Genomic DNA, 17376 nt, shown 5'->3' on the forward strand with positions numbered 1-17376 from the left:
CACAATCTCTCCAATGCTATTTACTGCATGCTTAGAAGAAGTATTCAAGCTCTTAGACTGGGAAGAATTAGGAGTGAGGATCGATGGCGAATATCTCAACAACCTTCGGTTCGCAGATGACATTGTCCTATTGAGCAACAATGGAGAGGAATTACAACAAATGATTGAGGACCTTCATCGAGAAAGTGCAAGAATTGGGTTGAAGATGAATATGCAGAAGACAAAGATAATGTTCAATAGCCTGGCAAGCGAACAAGAATTCAGGATCGCCAGTCAGCCTCTAGAATCTGTAAAGGAATATGTTTATCTAGGTCAATTACTCACAGGGGACCCTGATCATGAGAAAGAAATTTACAGAAGAATAAAATTAGGTTGGAGTGCATACGGCAGGCATTGCCAAATCCTGACTGGGAGCTTACCGCTGTCGTTGAAAAGAAAAGTGTACAATCATTGCATTCTACCGGTGCTAACATACGGGGCAGAAACTTGGAGGTTAACAAAGAAGCTCGAGAACAAGTTAAGGACCGCACAAAGAGCAATGGAACGAAAAATCTTAGGAGTAACGTTAAGAGACAGGAAGAGAGCGGTGTGGATCAGAGAACAAACGGGGGTAGACGATATTCTAGTTGACATTAAGCGGAAGAAATGGAGCTGGGCAGGCCATGTAATGCGTAGGATGGATAACCGGTGGACCATTAGGGTTACAGAATGGATACCAAGAGAAGGGAAGCGCAGTCGAGGACGGCAGAAAGTCAGGTGGGATGATGAGGTTAGGAAATTCGCAGGCGCAGGTTGGAATACGCTAGCGCAAGACAGGGGTAATTGGAGATCGCAGGGAGAGGCCTTCGTCCTGCAGTGGACATAAATATAGGCTGATGATGATGATGATGATGATGACTATACATGTTCTTTATCTAGCATTTTTTATACTTCTCATTATTATTTTTCTTTTTCAAAAAATTACCTTGTACCGCTGCCTAGGATTTTAAGAGATCAGGTCGTATCCATCTTTTCCCTGCTTTTTAACACGAAAGTGTTTTATGCCGGGGTCCACCAAGACTTCACTGACGTATTTCCGTCACGGAAATACGTCATAGAACATAATACAAAGAAAGAAACCAGAAGAAAAAGTTCCACAAACATGCAAAATTTGGAAATCGAACCCACGACCTCTCGGTCCGCGACGATAGATCGCCGAGCGTTTAACCCATTGCGCCACAAACGCATTTGCAGAGAGCTACACAGACGCGCCTTATATATCTAACACTCCTCCGTGTACCCGCGCTCTTGCTCGGGGCGGTGCCGCCGCCTACGAGCAGAAAAGAGAAGTACTGCATTATGACACTAACGCGCACCGACAGTGAACGCTTCGGTGGTCTCAGCACTACGACGCCTCGATGACAGCATTCGAAGGGACGCTGGCATCAAGAAGCACTACCAACGCCACCTAGGTGGCGTTCACCGTACTCAGCACAGCGGAGCGTGGCCTCCGCAATTAGCTCTGAAAATGTTTCTGAAGTTGATCGCGGAGGCTGCAATTACGACGCGCTGTACGCGCTGATTTGACTCGGTGACGATTCAGTTACGTGCTTTGTCTTGCGCGTTGTATTAGTGTGTCAGTTACGTGCTTCGTCTTTCGCGTTGTGCTAGCGTGTGCAGCGTAGTGCAGCTTCCATATGCACGACGGTTGCTCATGGTCATCGACGTTGGTAGTCGTGATGGAGGAGACGTGCCACCAGGCGTCAGCGTGGGTGCATCAACGCCTAAGGGCGCTTTAGCCACAAAACACCAATAGACATTATATATCTGTAGCGCCCACCGACGCTGCTAAGCGCGAACGCTAAGGTCAGCGTTCTCGGCCGGCGCCTTGGGGCCGGCTGCGACAGACGAGAAAAATAAAGTTGGGCGGCGCGTGCCAGCGGCGCAAGCACGGCACGCGCTAGTCCGTTCTGAAAGCCTGCTAAGCTGGTCCTCTTGTTCTGGCGCTCCGCTGCGACCCCTCGGTTCTCGACAGTGGTGACTCCGGCCTAAGAAATGACCGACCCCAGCAACCTCCCGCCCTCAGGCAACCTCCCGCCTGACGCTACCTCGCGCCCACGGGACGTCGCAGCTCTACAGCTCCGCCTGCCCACGTTCTGGCGCCACAACCCGCAGGTTTGGTTCACCCAGGTCGAAGCCACCTTCGATCTGCACAACATCACCTCGGAGACTTCGCGGTTTCGCCACTTGCTTTGCAACCTGTCTCCTGAGGTGGCTCAGGAAGTGGCGGACGTTATCGCTGCACCTTTGAGTGATGCCCCATACCAGCAACTGAAGCAGAGCATTTTAGAACGTACCACGGCGTCTGAGAGCGCGCGCATCCAGCAGCTGCTTACCTCCGAGGACCTTGGAGATCGCCGCCCTTCCCAGCTGCTCAACAGCATGCGACAGCTCCTGGGCACAAGCAACGTCGACTCGAACAGTGCGCTGTTGAGGGAGCTCTTCCTGCAGTGCTTACCACAGTCCACCCGCCTTGTCTTGGCCACTACAGAGGACTTGTCCCTCGACCGCCTCGCCCGACTCGCTGATCGAATCCACGACGCGACTTCTCCTTCAGTCGCCGCCCTCTCTTCAACGCCACAGTCCTCAACCATGGCCCGCTTAGAGTCCCGGATCGACCAGCTAGCCGTTTCCATCGACGCCCTTCGGACGTCCTCCCATGACGAGCGCGGCTCCACCTCATGTCCCAGCCGCCGTCCTTCTTCCTCGACCAGTCGCCGCTCGCGCAGTCCTCGACGCTCGCCTATCTGCTGGTACCATCGCACTTTCCAGCACCGCGCCCGTCAGTGCAAGTCCCCATGCGAATGGTCGGGAAACGCACCGCGAGATCACTGACGGCGGCATGTGACCTCGCCTTACAACCCGGCCGCCTTTTCATAGTCATGGATCGCATTTCCGGCCTGCGGTTCCTTGTAGACACGGGTGCCGAGGTCAGTGTACTGCCGTCCTCCAAGCGTGACCGCGCTTCTAAGTCACCTGGACCTACACTCCGCGCGGCAAACTCTACTTCCATCGCCACGTATGGTCTGCGGTCCCTCACTCTCGACCTAGGCCTGCGGCGCACATTCCGGTGGGTCTTCATCGTAGCCGACGTCCATCAGCCTATCCTCGGTTCCGACTTCCTGACTCATTTCGACCTTGACGTCAGCATGCGCCGCCATCGCCTGATTGACAGCAAGACGCGCCTCTCGATCCCTGGCGTTCTGTCGGCTGTCGCTCCCACCGGCATCCGCACGCTGATCCCAACATGCCCGTATGCTCGTATCCTCGAAGACTTCCCTGAGGTGACAAGGCCCTGCAATTTAAATCAGCCTCCCAAGCACAGCGTCATTGTCACACGTGGTCCACCTGTCGCAGCCCGTCCGCGCCGCCTCTTCGGTGAGCGTCTGGACATTGCTAAACGGGAATTCGAGCACATGCTCCAGCTAGGTATTATTCGCCCGTCGTCCAGCAGTTGGGCCTCCCCGCTTCATCTGGTGCCCAAGAAAGAACCGGGTGACTGGCGTCCGTGCGGTGACTACCGGGCACTCAACGCTCACACGGTCCACGATAGCTACCCCCTTCCACACATCCAAGATTTTACAGGCCATTTGGAGGGATGCAAAATCTTTAGTAAGGTGGACCTTGTCAAGGCCTATCACCAAATCCCCGTTGAGCCGGCCGATATCCCGAAGACAGCCATTACTACACCCTTCGGCCTGTTTGAGTTTGTGCGCATGCCCTTTGGGTTACGCAACGCAGCTCAAACGTTCCAACGATTCATTGCCGAGGTAACGCGCGGCCTCCCGGCTGTATTTGCCTACATCGACGACATCCTCGTCGCGAGTCCCAATCCACAAGATCATGAGCGTCACCTCCGGGAACTCTTTCAACGCCTTCAACAATTTGGCCTGGTTGTCAACCCCCAGAAATGCGTATTTGGATCTTCCGAGCTCGAGTTTCTGGGCCACCACATCTCGGAGCTGGGAATTCGTCCGTTGCCCTCTCACGTCCAGGCCGTGAAAGACTTCCCAGCACCCACTACCCTACGCCAGCTGCGTGAGTTCCTCGGCCTAGTGAATTTCTCCCGACGTTTCATTCCGCACTGCGCTGAGCTTCTACACCCACTGACTAACCTTCTTCGCACGACCAAGGGCTCCTCATCTGCGATTTCCTGGTCTCCCGAAGCTGACGCTGCTTTCAGGGCTGCTAAACAAGCCGTTGCCGATGCGGTACTTCTCGTACACCCGAGAACTAACGTGCCAACCCGCATCATGGTGGATGCTTCCAGTGTGGCCATTGGCGCTGTTCTCCAGCAGAAAATCAACTCCGAGTGGCGCCCACTGGGTTTCTTCTCTCGGAAGCTCCAACCTGCCGAGACTCGCTACAGCGTTTTTGGCCGCGAGCTGCTCGCCATCTACTCCACCATCCAGCACTTTCGGCACTTCTTGGAGGGCCAGCCATTCTATATTCTAACTGATCATAAGCCTCTGGTGTATGTCTTCCGTACAAACTGTTCCAAGTACGTCTCACGTGAAGTTCGTCAACTGGCCTATATATCGGAGTTCACCACGGATATCCGGCACATCAAAGGCACCGACAACGAGGCAGCTGACGCACTTTCACGCATCACCTCCCTCGGCACTTCTACATCGACTGTGGATTGGGAGGGTCTAGCTCGTGCGCAGATGGAAGACCCCGAGCTGCAAGCGCTGCGTGACCATCCCCGTTCCCTCCGTCTACAACTCGTTCCTCACCCGTTTGTGCCTGGCTCCCTCTGGTGCGACATGTCAGCGGCTACACCTCGCCCCTTCATTCCGACTGCCTTCCGTCGTGCGGTGTTCCAATCACTTCATGACATCTGCCATCCCAGCGTCCGAGCCACGCAGCGCCTCGTTACACAGCGGTATGTCTGGCCAAGCATCAACACCGATGTTCGCCAGTGGGCCCGCTCATGCCTCGCATGCCAGACCGCCAAAGTGACCCGCCACACGAAGACTCCCACACAGTCGTTCTTGCCCCCTGGCTGCCGTTTTGACCACGTCCATCTTGATTTGGTGGGACCACTTCCTCACTCTCACGGCTGTCGCTACATTCTGACAATGATCGACCGCTTCACCCGTTGGCCCGAAGCCGTGCCCGTGCCCATCACTGCAGAAACGGTCGCCAAAGCCTTCGTTTCAGCATGGGTTTCCCGCTTCGGCTGCCCCAGCATCGTGACAACTGATCGCGGCCGGCAATTTGACTGCACACTTTTGACTTCACTCAACCGCCTGCTTGGCACTAAGCACTGCCGTACCACTGCATATCATCCCTGTGCCAACGGCATGGTTGAGCGGCTCCATCGCCAGCTCAAGGCTGCACTCACTGCGCGCCTGGATCGAGAGCACTGGGTCGACCACCTTCCTATGGTGCTTCTCGGCCTACGTGCCGTCCTTCGTCGCGACCTTGGCTGTTCAGCGGCCGAACTCGTCTACGGTGCACCCCTGCGGCTTCCTGGAGACTTGTTCGTTTCTTCGGCCCCCTCGCCCCAGCCGCTACAGTACCTCCAACGCCTACAGGACTGCATTCAGCACCTACGCCCCGTACCACCTCGGTCATCGGACCACAGCATCTTTGTCCACCCGGACCTTGAGTCCTCGTCCCACGTCTTCCTCCGACGAGACGCTATCAAGGCTCCTCTTACACCCTCCTACGACGGACCATACCGTGTCCTCCACAAGACCCAGAAGTCCGCCACCATTCTATTGAATGGCCGCGAAGAAGTCGTTTCGCTGGACCGCCTCAAACCAGCCTACGTCGAAACGCCTCCCAAGGAGCTCCCCGCGGATGTCGCTGGCGCACCCGTCGATATGCTCGACACCAAGACAGCCCCATCTCTGCCTCGTCGACGAGTCCATTTCGCCGTTCCGTCTAGGCGGGGGGCCTTGTAGCGCCCACCGACGCTGCTAAGCGCGAACGCTAAGGTCAGCGTTCTCGGCCGGCGCCTTGGGGCCGGCTGCGACAGACGAGAAAAATAAAGTTGGGCGGCGCGTGCCAGCGGCGCAAGCACGGCACGCGCTAGTCCGTTCTGAAAGCCTGCTAAGCTGGTCCTCTTGTTCTGGCGCTCCGCTGCGACCCCTCGGTTCTCGACATATCAATGTGCAATAAACATTACACTACTTCTGTGAAGACACGTTTCACTTTCGTGTTCTATACCGATTCCTATATAAGAGGGATCAACCACAATTTTTTTCTACCTAATCGTCTCTAATCGTCTCTTGCTGATCTCTACGGCTGATCTGTTTATGTTTCCTTCCACTTTAAACCCAAGTGCTTCTGGGAGTTGCACGTTACCTACGGTTCTCGCTGGGTGAATCCCGTCGCATTCCATCAGGATGTGCTGAGTGGTTTCTGGATCTTTACTGAAGCATACACATGTCTCATCTAGTTCCGAATATTTGTTCCAATATGTTTTCGTCCTTAGGCAACCAGCTCGAGCCTCAAATAGCAAGGCACTGCCCTTTGTGTTATCTTACAGATTTTCCCTTCTAATTTCTTTAGAAATTAGAAATTAGAAGGAAAAATTAGAAGCACCATCAGATGGCGCTAACCTCCGCGGATGCGCGGAGGTGAGCGCCATCTGATGGGGCTTCAAGGAACCCAGCACCCACACGGCGCGCGCCTTCCGATAATCGGCTGTGACCACGTGGCTTTTTGTACTATCTCCGGGGACTCCACCGGATTTTCCGTTCCATGAGCCATATAATGCGCATTAAATTATGCAGCAGATATAACGTGCTTTCTTGAAATCTACACGCATATACATGGAAGTGTACGAGGCAGTGCTCACGCACACCTTCTCATCTGGCTCAACGATGTCCCGAACGAGGAGCTCTGCAATGCAATGCACATTTGAACGCAACCAGCGTTACAGGGATTGAAAGAGGTAAGCTGGCTTTATTATGAAGCGCAGATCTTTGGAATAGGCAAGCTGACCTCCCCTTGGAAGCGTAGATGCGACCGTCCACGTGGTTGCCAGGTGGCACAACGCATTCGCAGCATGAAGCCATCTCTTCCGGTGCCCTCTCTCCGGTCTCATCGCGGTTCTCCGAGTTTCGGCGCGCTCGCCCTCTCCACCAGCGGCCAACAACCCGCATGTGCAGGCCGGTTTTCCCACCTCTACCTTCTACTGCTGCGGGCGTGGCCTCTGCGATCAGCTGCTGCTGCCGGAGCTAATCGCAGAGGCCATGCTGCGGGCGAAGTAGTGTGAGCCATCGCTCCAAGATGGCGCCGCCGTCCCGCAGCCGAGTGTGTGCTGTTCGGCGAGACAGCAGCAGCAGGGGGCAGCCATGGTCAGGAGAGTCCGGTATTATTCGCAGTGAAAGCTTCGCTTTAAAAAAGAAATTCTGGGGTTTTACGTGTCAAAACCTTGTTGCGATTATGAGGTACGCTGTACTGAGGAGCACGGGATTAATTTTGACCGCTTGGTGTTCTATCACCTGCATCTAAATCCAAGTACATGAGCAATTTTGCATTTCACACCCATCGAAATGGGGCCGCCACGGCCGGGATCTTACCTGAGACTCCGAGCTCAGCAGTGAGACACCATAGCCACTTATCTACCGTGGCGGGTCGACGTAGCTAGAACACGGGTGCCTTTTGATATGTGCTGTACGGGAAAAATAACGGGCCGTATTCTAATTAGTAGAAACTTGTTTCGGTGACTGAGCCGTTATTAGTAATGTCGCGCTCTGCTACCGTGCAAGATGTAAGGTAACAAGTGCACATTGCTTGCCGGTGGCAAGCCCGTTCGGATAGGAGCGAAATTTAGCGCTTCTGTACACTATTTACGGGGCATATGTAAGGATAACAAGTGCTCGAACTTAAGCAGTAGGCATCCACTGTTCAATCTCTTATATGTGAATTGTAATTTAAGATATTGAAGGCCCATCACATTAGGTTTATCCCTTCAAGTAATGGGAACTAATTGAAGGAAAACGAATCGCAGCTGTTTAAATTTATTGTGATGTTAGGAAATCTCGCAGATGTAGGATGACAATGTTTCGTCACAGGAGGATACTAGCACGTACTTGTAAAATGTGTTGTGATTGTATTTTCTGTCTACTTTCTCGTAGTCAGTTGTCTTCTTCTGAACTAAAACAGTTTGTACCTTTCCCTGTATAATTTATTTTTCAAGTTCTTATCAACTGTTGTGCTTTTTCCGCTTTCGTATTTATTTCATGCTTGTCTTATTTCACTATGGCGTTTACAGTCCCCAAGATAGGTTTCTTCGAAAGTTGTTTAATTCCTGTTGATAATAAGGGCATATGCAGTATATACTCCAATTGGCGGACCCCTACATACTCAACTCGCCAAGAAATAAACAAGATAATTGCAGTATAGGTCGACCCATAGCCACTCTGGGCAATATCGAGACTGGCTTTATTTATTCCATCATATAGGCGGGACGAAGAAACTCCATCAGCTCGCTATATTGCTAGCTTTGTTCACAAATATAGGTCGATAGGTCATTTTTATTTATATTTGGAAACGAAACGTCGACCCATGTTCGTTAACTACAGTAATTAAAGCCATGCTTTAAAGCCAGGCTTTACAACCTGCATCGCGTACTTGTGTGATATTCCGTGAGACTAGTTTACGGAAATCCAGGAGGATTGTTATTGAACATGCCCTCCCCCCTCCCCTCCCCCCCATTCAGATCATCATGCCCTAAAAAAATTTTAAACTCACTGTGAAATCCGCAACATGTTTCACGTAATAGCCAATGTCAGATGGGCTTCTTTCGCGCAAATTTGTGTGTTCATTTATCGATTACGAACAGAAGCATTGCGCACATGTACCAAATACAACACCGCTATGAGAGATTGTCCATCAGTGTAAAATATCAAGGTAGTGGGGAGTAAGTGTAATTAGTTCTACAGGAAATGCTAATTTAATTGAGGGATATGCGAGCCAGTATGGTTACAGTGTACTTCTAGTACACTGTAGTATGGTTGCTTGACATGCTACCTCTGGGGCGCGATCTTGTACGCGTTCCCAAATGGAACGGAGGCGGTCCGTTCCATCGAGCCGCACACAATTGGTCAATTTGAACCATGATGATCGAATTGACCAATCGTGTTCGGCTCGATGGAACGCACTGCCTCCGTTCCATTTTGGAACGCGTACAAGATCGCACTCCTGGTGTCGGGTTAAATTTCTGCTGATCACACTAACGAACAGCAGATACACCAAAGAACCCGATCATGCATGTTCAAAACTATTCACGAAGTTTCGTTAAAGCATCATATACCTTATGAAAACGGTGTTTGGACGCATGAATCCGGCAGGTGTGAAGGACGCGTCAAGCCTCGACCCGAACTCAAGCCTCGGCGATCTGGGCATGGACTCACTGATGGGCGTCGAGGTGCAGCAGACCCTGGAGCGAGACTACGACTTCGTGCTGTCCATTCCGGAGATCCGGCAGCTCACCGTTAGCGAGCTTCGAGAGATGAACAACAGAACTGATGGAGGGAGCAGCACCGCGGCGTCACAAATGACGGACCATGAGCGAGGTATTCGTCTAGAAATAAAAAAAGAGCTAGTTGGAATGCGTATTCACCCCGAGGCTCATGCAGCGCTGACAAAAAAAAAAAAAACGAGGACCAAGAGAAGTGCACAAAACATGCACAGCATGAGGTACTCGCCGCATGGGAACGCTGAACTGTCGCGCAGATGGGACGTTATTAAAAAATTCAACGCCCTTGCCCTGTTGAGAAAATGGGGGTAAGCGAAGCTTGTGGCAAGGCGACACTGTCTCAGGCGTTCCGCGTCGTTTGCCCTAAACGGCTCTTCGCTTGGTAGGCGGCTCTTCGCTGACGTTAGGCCTCAACATCGCGCTCCCGCAACTCGGGGTCAGTAACTTGGGATTTCGCATGGCCTTCGGAAGCCCTCACGCTAGAATCGGCACGTCGACGACTAGCCCTTTCCCCAGCGAGTTCGCTAAGCCGTTGCTCAAACGCAGCCTGCTCCTCGGCGGAACGCACCACGCGAGGCCTTCCCTGCGGACGCCGAAAGTGATCTGTGGCGAGGGAAGCAAGGCGGAGCGCACGCCAACTCCCTTACCTTCCCTTTCCCTTCCCACGACACTCCAAACGACCCTGATTGGTCGAGCGCGTCACGTGATCCGGCGCCGGCGCAGCGTTCCCCGCACCTGCTCTTTCTTTCTTTCTTATTTCTTTCTTTCTTGCCTTGCTTCTGTCTTTCGTTATTTCTTGTCCCTCGCTCACACCCGCATATCCAATGCGGGTATGAGCCATAGTAGTATTAGCGTTACATCGCCGGCGCAGGCTAGCGAATACAAGCTTCGCTTGAATAAATTCTGAGCTTTTGCGTGCCAAAACCATGATTTAATTATGAGGCACGCCGTAGTGGGGCACTGAGATTTCATTTTGATTTGTTCGTTCAGTTGCGACCAATTCACTGTAGACAGGCGTTCTTGCATTTCGCTCCCATCGAAATGCTGCTGCTGCGGCCCGGGATTTGATCGTCAGAATAGTATTTGACTGAGCTACATCGTTGATCTCGCTACCTCGTGCTTAGTAGGGCAATGCCGTACCGAGTAAGCCATCACGGCGGGTAATGCTATTCACAAAGCGGTTCGTAAAAAAGCGGCGTTTGTAAGAATAGGTGTCACTAGAGCGCTACCTGCTGTCGTTGCTAACGCCATATTTTGTACGCGGTTTAGTTCCTTTCTGTTATATACTCTGTATTTGTCTTTCTACTACCTCCACCCTTTCATCTTCCTCCTCTGCCCCTCTCCTTGCTGGGCAGCCAACAGAAACTATCACTTGTAGACGTTACAATGTACTGTAAACAGTACATTATTTCTCTACTTGTAATTGTGAAAGAGGTGAAGAGAAGAGTGAAGGAAAGGCAGGGAGGTTTTCTAGATTCGCGTTCTATTTGCGATCCTACACAGGGGAAGTGGATAAAGGGATGGGAAAAATATGGTTGATACCTCTTTCATAGGATTCGGCAGAATACCAAAGTGAAACGTGTCTTCATGGAAGCTGTTGCATGTTTGCTACGTGAAATCACGGACCACTGCAGCGCAAGGCACGCGATTTGCGGGCCGGCGACCGTGTTGCATGTTTGCTTGGCGCGTGGCGCTCTGTTGGCGAGCGGCGTCCAGCTACCGAGTCGCTTCGGCTAAGGTACGAGAATTTTGGTTCGTCTTCGTAGTGTCTTGGGCAGCCAGTTGAGTTGCGACGTGCTCAGCTTCAGGAATACGAGTGGCAATGTTCGCTGCGTGCGCTGCGAACGCGCGAATGCGTTCTGCTTCACGGTGGCGTGTCTCTCGTCGGACCAAAGCGAGATTCGCCCGTGGACGTCGTTCCCTTTCTGCGGCGCTTAGCGCAGGTGCTTGTGGATTCAGACGGTGCTGTGAATTTGCTGATTATGTGCTTTAGCAGCCTTCACTGTCCTAAATTTTGGAGCGATGTATACTTTTGTAGGTGCAGAATACCTTGCGAACACACACAATTGCTACTAATTGCAGTGGTTCAGCATGTTGAGGGGGCCAAATCGCAACGCGTTCAGGCATCGCAAAGCGTCAGTCATCGCAACGCGCTGACTTGCCCGTGAGAAATTGATAAAAGCGTTCTAAACCGCGTGTCGATGCATGTGTCCGTGGAGTAATTTCTACTCCACGGACACATGCATCGACACGCGGCTAAAAATAATAAATAAAAAAATTAGGGAAAAGAAGGGTCCATGGAGTAATGGTTTCCATATCTGGCTTCTGTACTAGAGGTCCTGGGCTCGAATCCTGCCGTCGGACACATCTATTTACGATTAATTATTGTATGAAACTATATGCACGAAGCTGAACTTAGTTCTTTTTAAATGCGAAGCATTTTTTGGCGAACAATTGTCACTTTGACAGTATCTGTCTATCTAGCCGCCTACGTCTCGGTGCTCTCACGGTCGTATCGTTAACTTGGCTTTTACTGAAATTCGCATACAATGACAAGAGTGTATGACCAACATAAATGATATGTTATTACATGAATATCATGACATGTGTTTGATGAAGGTCATGAAACAGCTGGCCACGTCTTGGTGCTCTCATGGTCGTTTCGTTAACTTGGTAGGTACCAAAATTGGCATAGTATGACAGGAGTGTATGACAACCATAAATGATGGCTAATGACATGAATGTCATGATATGCCTGTCATGTAGGTCATAAAACAGCCGCCTAAAACGACAATGACCCAGCGAAAAAAATTAACACTCAGAAACCACTGAAATGGGTTCTGACGTGGGTCCTAAGTGAAGGAAACACTAAAGGATGGTGGTAGAAGAAATAGTGATGAGCATGACTCAGCAAAACTGACAATGACTCAGCGAAGAAAGAATAACACTCAGAAACCACTGATATGGGTTCTGACGTGAGTAGTAAGTGAAGGAAACACTAAAGACGGTGGTAGAACGCATAGTCATGACCATGACTCAGAAAAAATGACACTGACTCAGCGAAAAAAAAGATTAACACTCAAAAACCAATGGAATGGGTTCGGATGTGGTACTAAGTGAAAGAAAAGGCTAAAGGTCAATGGTTGAAGTCATAGTCATGAGCATGGCTAAGGCTTTCGCCTTGAGGTCTCCTAGGTGTTGCTAAAGGAACTCCTGAGGACTCTTGACGTGAAGCTCATGACATGCGTGTCTGTAGGTCATGAAAAAGCCGTCTACGTCTTGGTGCTCAGATGGTCGTTTCGTTAACTTGGTAGGCTCCCAGCACCCTGGTTTGTACAACATCGATTCCCACAGGGCGTGGGGTCTGCCGGCGTTTTATTTTTATATGGCTACACCGCGTTGGAGCCTCCGATCCGTAGTTAAAGCCCCTTGATGTTAGAAAGTAGCGACACTCTTCCCCGCGCGCGCGCTTTCCTCCTCAATTCTCCTCGGATTTCTCCCCCTCACCGGGCCGGCGCGGCGCTGAACCCTCCAGTGGCTCGCTGTAGCCGCATTAGAATCAATGCGCGCGCTTGTTTATTCGGCCCTTTGAAGCGTTGTATGGGAATTTATTTATCCCTTGTGAAACTGTCATGACGGAAGAACGTTTCCGATAGAACGTCGTGACATTTTTTTTTGAGGACGCTTCGATAAATACAAGCGGAAGCTCTCCGAAAAATGAGTACCAAGCAGTGGCTGAGCTGTTTACCTCTACGTCGCCACTTGGGTTGTCCGTAACGCGGAGGTGTATTGGGTGCATACAATATAAGCAGCGTACAGTATAAACGAGAATTTGGTTCACAATCTTCGCTCTTAAAAGGCTCAGAGAAGGTAACCAAGAAGAAATGTGATAGTTTACTTAAAGTGAATTCGCCAAAATGAGTGGGTCAAAAGCCTTTGTACCAATGCCACTGTGCAAAATACGTGCTGTGTTTGCGAAACAGCCAACATAGAACTTTACACACGCGCCTGTATTCCGTCACTATGAACCGACGAGAAATTACATTCCATCACCTCTGGGACTAACCTAAGTCTCTCTCTAAAAAAAAAAAAAACAAAAAAAGGCTGATTACTTACACGGAAACTGCTAAGACTGGCACTTGATAATTAACTTACAGACTTCAAGATGTCAAGTTTATCAGAATTGAGGGAGATTATCAGAAGCGCGTGGCTTGTACTTAATGAGCATGCGCGAATAATACATAATACATAATACCGCTTATCTACCTATATATTGCGGTTCATGCCTTCGCAACATAAAGTACGCAAAGAAAAAAATATGCTCGCAGTATTGAAACTTTGCAAAGATACAATAAGCACGCAATAAGAGTAAAATAGTTCCTTGGCTTCACAAGTATCAGGTACAAGGATCACACGCACACACACACGCGCGCAAACACATACATGCACACACATACACGCACACACATACACAAACACGCACACACACACACGCACACAACTACAAAATATGAGTTACAGACATTAACTCACAAATTACATACATTTGAAAACTAACGCACGCGCGAAAACAAAAAAAAAAGCTTTGTCACGGCTCGAAGAGTCAACGAAAATTTCAGCCGACTCACTTAAAAAAAAACTATGTCCAGAGTTATCGGTGCTCTGTAGTGAACTGAACGAAGAGCCCGGCTATGGCGAAGAGCATTAAAATCTCCATGCAACTTCATCCACAAATATGAGGAAAGCTGCAACATTCACCTCGCAAAGAACGGCGTGCTTGGAAGGGACGAAATCCCTTCTCCTGATGTTTTGGAGCCACTGCTTCCGACGAACGACATTCCGTTCTCCTCGGGGGATATAAATAAGGCTTGCCCTTTCTCTGTCCTGCTGCTGCATTGAAACGCGCAGCAGCGAGGCATTTTCACGGAGAACGAATCTCAGATTCCTACGAAAGGATGGAAAAACTTGGGAAGCACACGTTCGGAGCGGCAGGGCGACCACCACTTGGACTGCGCATGACGGGCGGGAGAAACTAAAGGCGCGCGAAAGCAAGTTTCGCGCCGTTTTCGTGACGTCACGGTCACCTGACGGGGTAGTCTCGCGCGCCGCAGCCATTCAGCGTGGCGGATGCGCTGCCTCCGCGAAAGAGGGGGAGAAAAGGAGGAGGTTGACCGCGCCTGCGAGGGTGTTGCGGCGTAGATCAAAGCGTGTCGCTACTTTCTAACATCAAGGGGTTTTATCCGTAGTTAGGGTGCCTCGATGCCCAGCGCCGCCGTCCAGGGTGGAGACAACCCCGCTGGCGCCGCCATATTGAGTCACACGAGCTGAGACTCAGCTACGCTTGCGTTCATAAATAGTGTTACTCGCGGCGCACTTCCAAGTGCTTTGCCTTGATGAGGATTTTCTTATCTGTATCGCATCTGCACATCTTTATAACCAATAGCCGTTAACTCGTCGAAGGTCCAAGACGTAAATGTATGGCGCCGGGAACATGCCCCAAGTTGCCTAATTCAATTTACATTTAATATGCCGTGTGTATGTTAGAAATACGCACTATTTTTTCTTGTGCTTCGATGCTTGGTATATAAGGTTTGCGACCCCCTGTGTGTGGAAGTTTTTCTTTTTCGCTGTTGTATTTTGGTTTACACGTCACGCCTCCTTTACCGTAGCCACCCACTCGGCCACGGCGGTTAGTTTCCCTTGCGTTGCGCGTGCTCTTCGCGTTCGTTGCAATTAGTTGACGATATCTACGCGCAATTTTGCTTTTTTTTTGTCCACAAAACTGTGTGCTGACAGGATTAAGCTGGTGTAAAAATAACTGCGATGTGAAAATAAGGTTTAGTTAGTGCTGTAGAGAAACATGTAACGTAACTCGTCTGTGTCAATCTTGCGTAGTACACACAAGAAACCAAACGATGCACAAAATACATTTACTTATAATGTCTAGTACAATCAATCATGAAAGAGATATGTACATGAAAAATATATGTACTGTGTGGCGCCTGAAGCTTATGTTGAAGGACGAGATCAAAAAAAAAAATTCGCAAGGTAGGCTCGACACTTAATTCGAGATAGTGAGAGTTTTTTTAATTTATTCATTACATGGGGGGGGGGGGTTCAAGTGAGTACGTCAACCTTATTACACGCAATATAAATCGAAAACAAGAATGCAAACAAGAAAACGCAACCGCGGGTAATATTAATCAAGATATCCAGCCAGAATACATCAACTACCATCGAATACGTCGCATCAGCCAAATACATCGATGGCGAGTACAGAACATTTTATAAATAACCATTAGAACACTGATAACTACATTTAAAAAATAAACAACACTGCATGCATATCGCGTACGAAAACCGTAAACGAAACTAAGACAGTCAAATACAGATTAGCAATGTTTTTCACTTCGAAAATATAGTCCATGATGATGTAGGGCTGTTGACTTTAACAGACGGCGCCCATCCTGTCGATTTCCCTCGTACTGGTCCTCCTCAAAGTGTTTCTAAGTACAAGTAAAATAACAAAAGTGATTATTGATATGAAAAGTTGCCTTGTAAATACAGAGAACCCATTACAGTGCTTAAAAATAAATTTTCGCAGAAGTAATGCTGTATTACCTCGCTTCACACGTTTCGAAGAAATGCACAGGCTGCAACAGACACCATGCCAGAAATTTGCGCCGAAACATTTTGGTCCCATGATGCCCCTTAACTCTACTACACGTGGGCATACCGTGCACAGGCATTTAAAGACCGTCACAGTACCCTCTACGATCGGGAATGAGCACGAATGACCATCGGCTTAAGAGCACCACGCTACAAATATATTCGTCTAAAAAATCAGCTATATAACGTAACAACCTGAGATCCGCAAGATATCTGCTGAGAATAGAGAAAATCACAATGCTTCGCTTGCCACGTACACAACAGCCGCTCTCCCCAGAAGAAGCACTGCGTTCTTTGGTCCCAAATAACGAGTAGCGAAAAAAGAAACTGAGGGAAAAAAAAAGAAACAAGAGACACACGATGTGTGCTTCCCGTGAAAAAGTAAAATAGGTGGTTTACATGACGATTTGTAGCTAATGTAAGGCTATTTCGCGGCGAAGCATTTTCGTCAGTTCTTAAATAAGGGTACTACTCGCATAGACTGCGCCGATCAAAACGGCAAAAGCCTATGCGACGCGCGCTCGCAAACCATAGGCTACTCAGCATCGGTGCAGTGCTTAGTTCGTGAGCGAACGTAGGTACGTGAGCGAGGATCAGAGAATACTTTCTTATTTAAATGAAAAACACGATGCGATAGTCTAAAATTTCTTGACACTTACCTCGCAAATGAAGGAGCTATCCGTTGCCTTCCAGTGATACCGGTTTACTTGGGCTTCCCATCTCTTCCTTCGCTGTGGGTCCCGGGGGAAGCGTAAACAACGAAGCCCTTTACGCGTCGATCCGGTGCACTTGGGAACACAACAGCCCGTCATGTCGACTCGATGCACTTGACAAGCTTGTCATTCATGCGGCTGAACACTGTCCAGCAAGTAGAAGCGTCAGCGAAGCATCCGCGCGCACTGTGTCTCGAACTAAGCACCCGCACCAAGCACTCGCAACCGCTCGCTGTGACTCAAGATGGCGTCGCAGCGAGAAAGCGGCGGCGCGGCTGCGGTCAAAGGATGGCACCACCCTGAACGGCGGCGCTGGCATCGAGGCACCCTAATCCGTAGGGACACCAAAGCGCTCCCTGTCGGCGCTCGTTAGTGTCAGGATGCAGTACTTCGCCTCGCTGCTCCTAGATGGCGGTGCCGAAGCCGACGTTACATCTGTTGCAGGAGTCATTTGTGAAACTAAGCATAAAACGCTTTCGTCTTAAAAAGGAAGAGGAAATTCATAGCGTTTCCATC

General features: G+C 50.1%; 1 protein-coding gene across 1 annotated transcript in view; it reads left to right on the forward strand.

Moving 5' to 3' along the window:
* The window catches only part of LOC119453374 (fatty acid synthase-like), a 112142-nt gene that overhangs the window by 89189 nt on the left and 5577 nt on the right, over positions 1-17376 (forward strand). Inside the window, 1 exon segment of the mRNA XM_049667927.1 lies at positions 9351-9575. Within this exon segment, the coding sequence (XP_049523884.1) occupies positions 9351-9575 (225 nt within the window).

This window comes from Dermacentor silvarum, chromosome 5 (genome assembly GCF_013339745.2).
Source record: "Dermacentor silvarum isolate Dsil-2018 chromosome 5, BIME_Dsil_1.4, whole genome shotgun sequence".
NCBI lineage: Eukaryota > Metazoa > Arthropoda > Arachnida > Ixodida > Ixodidae > Dermacentor > Dermacentor silvarum.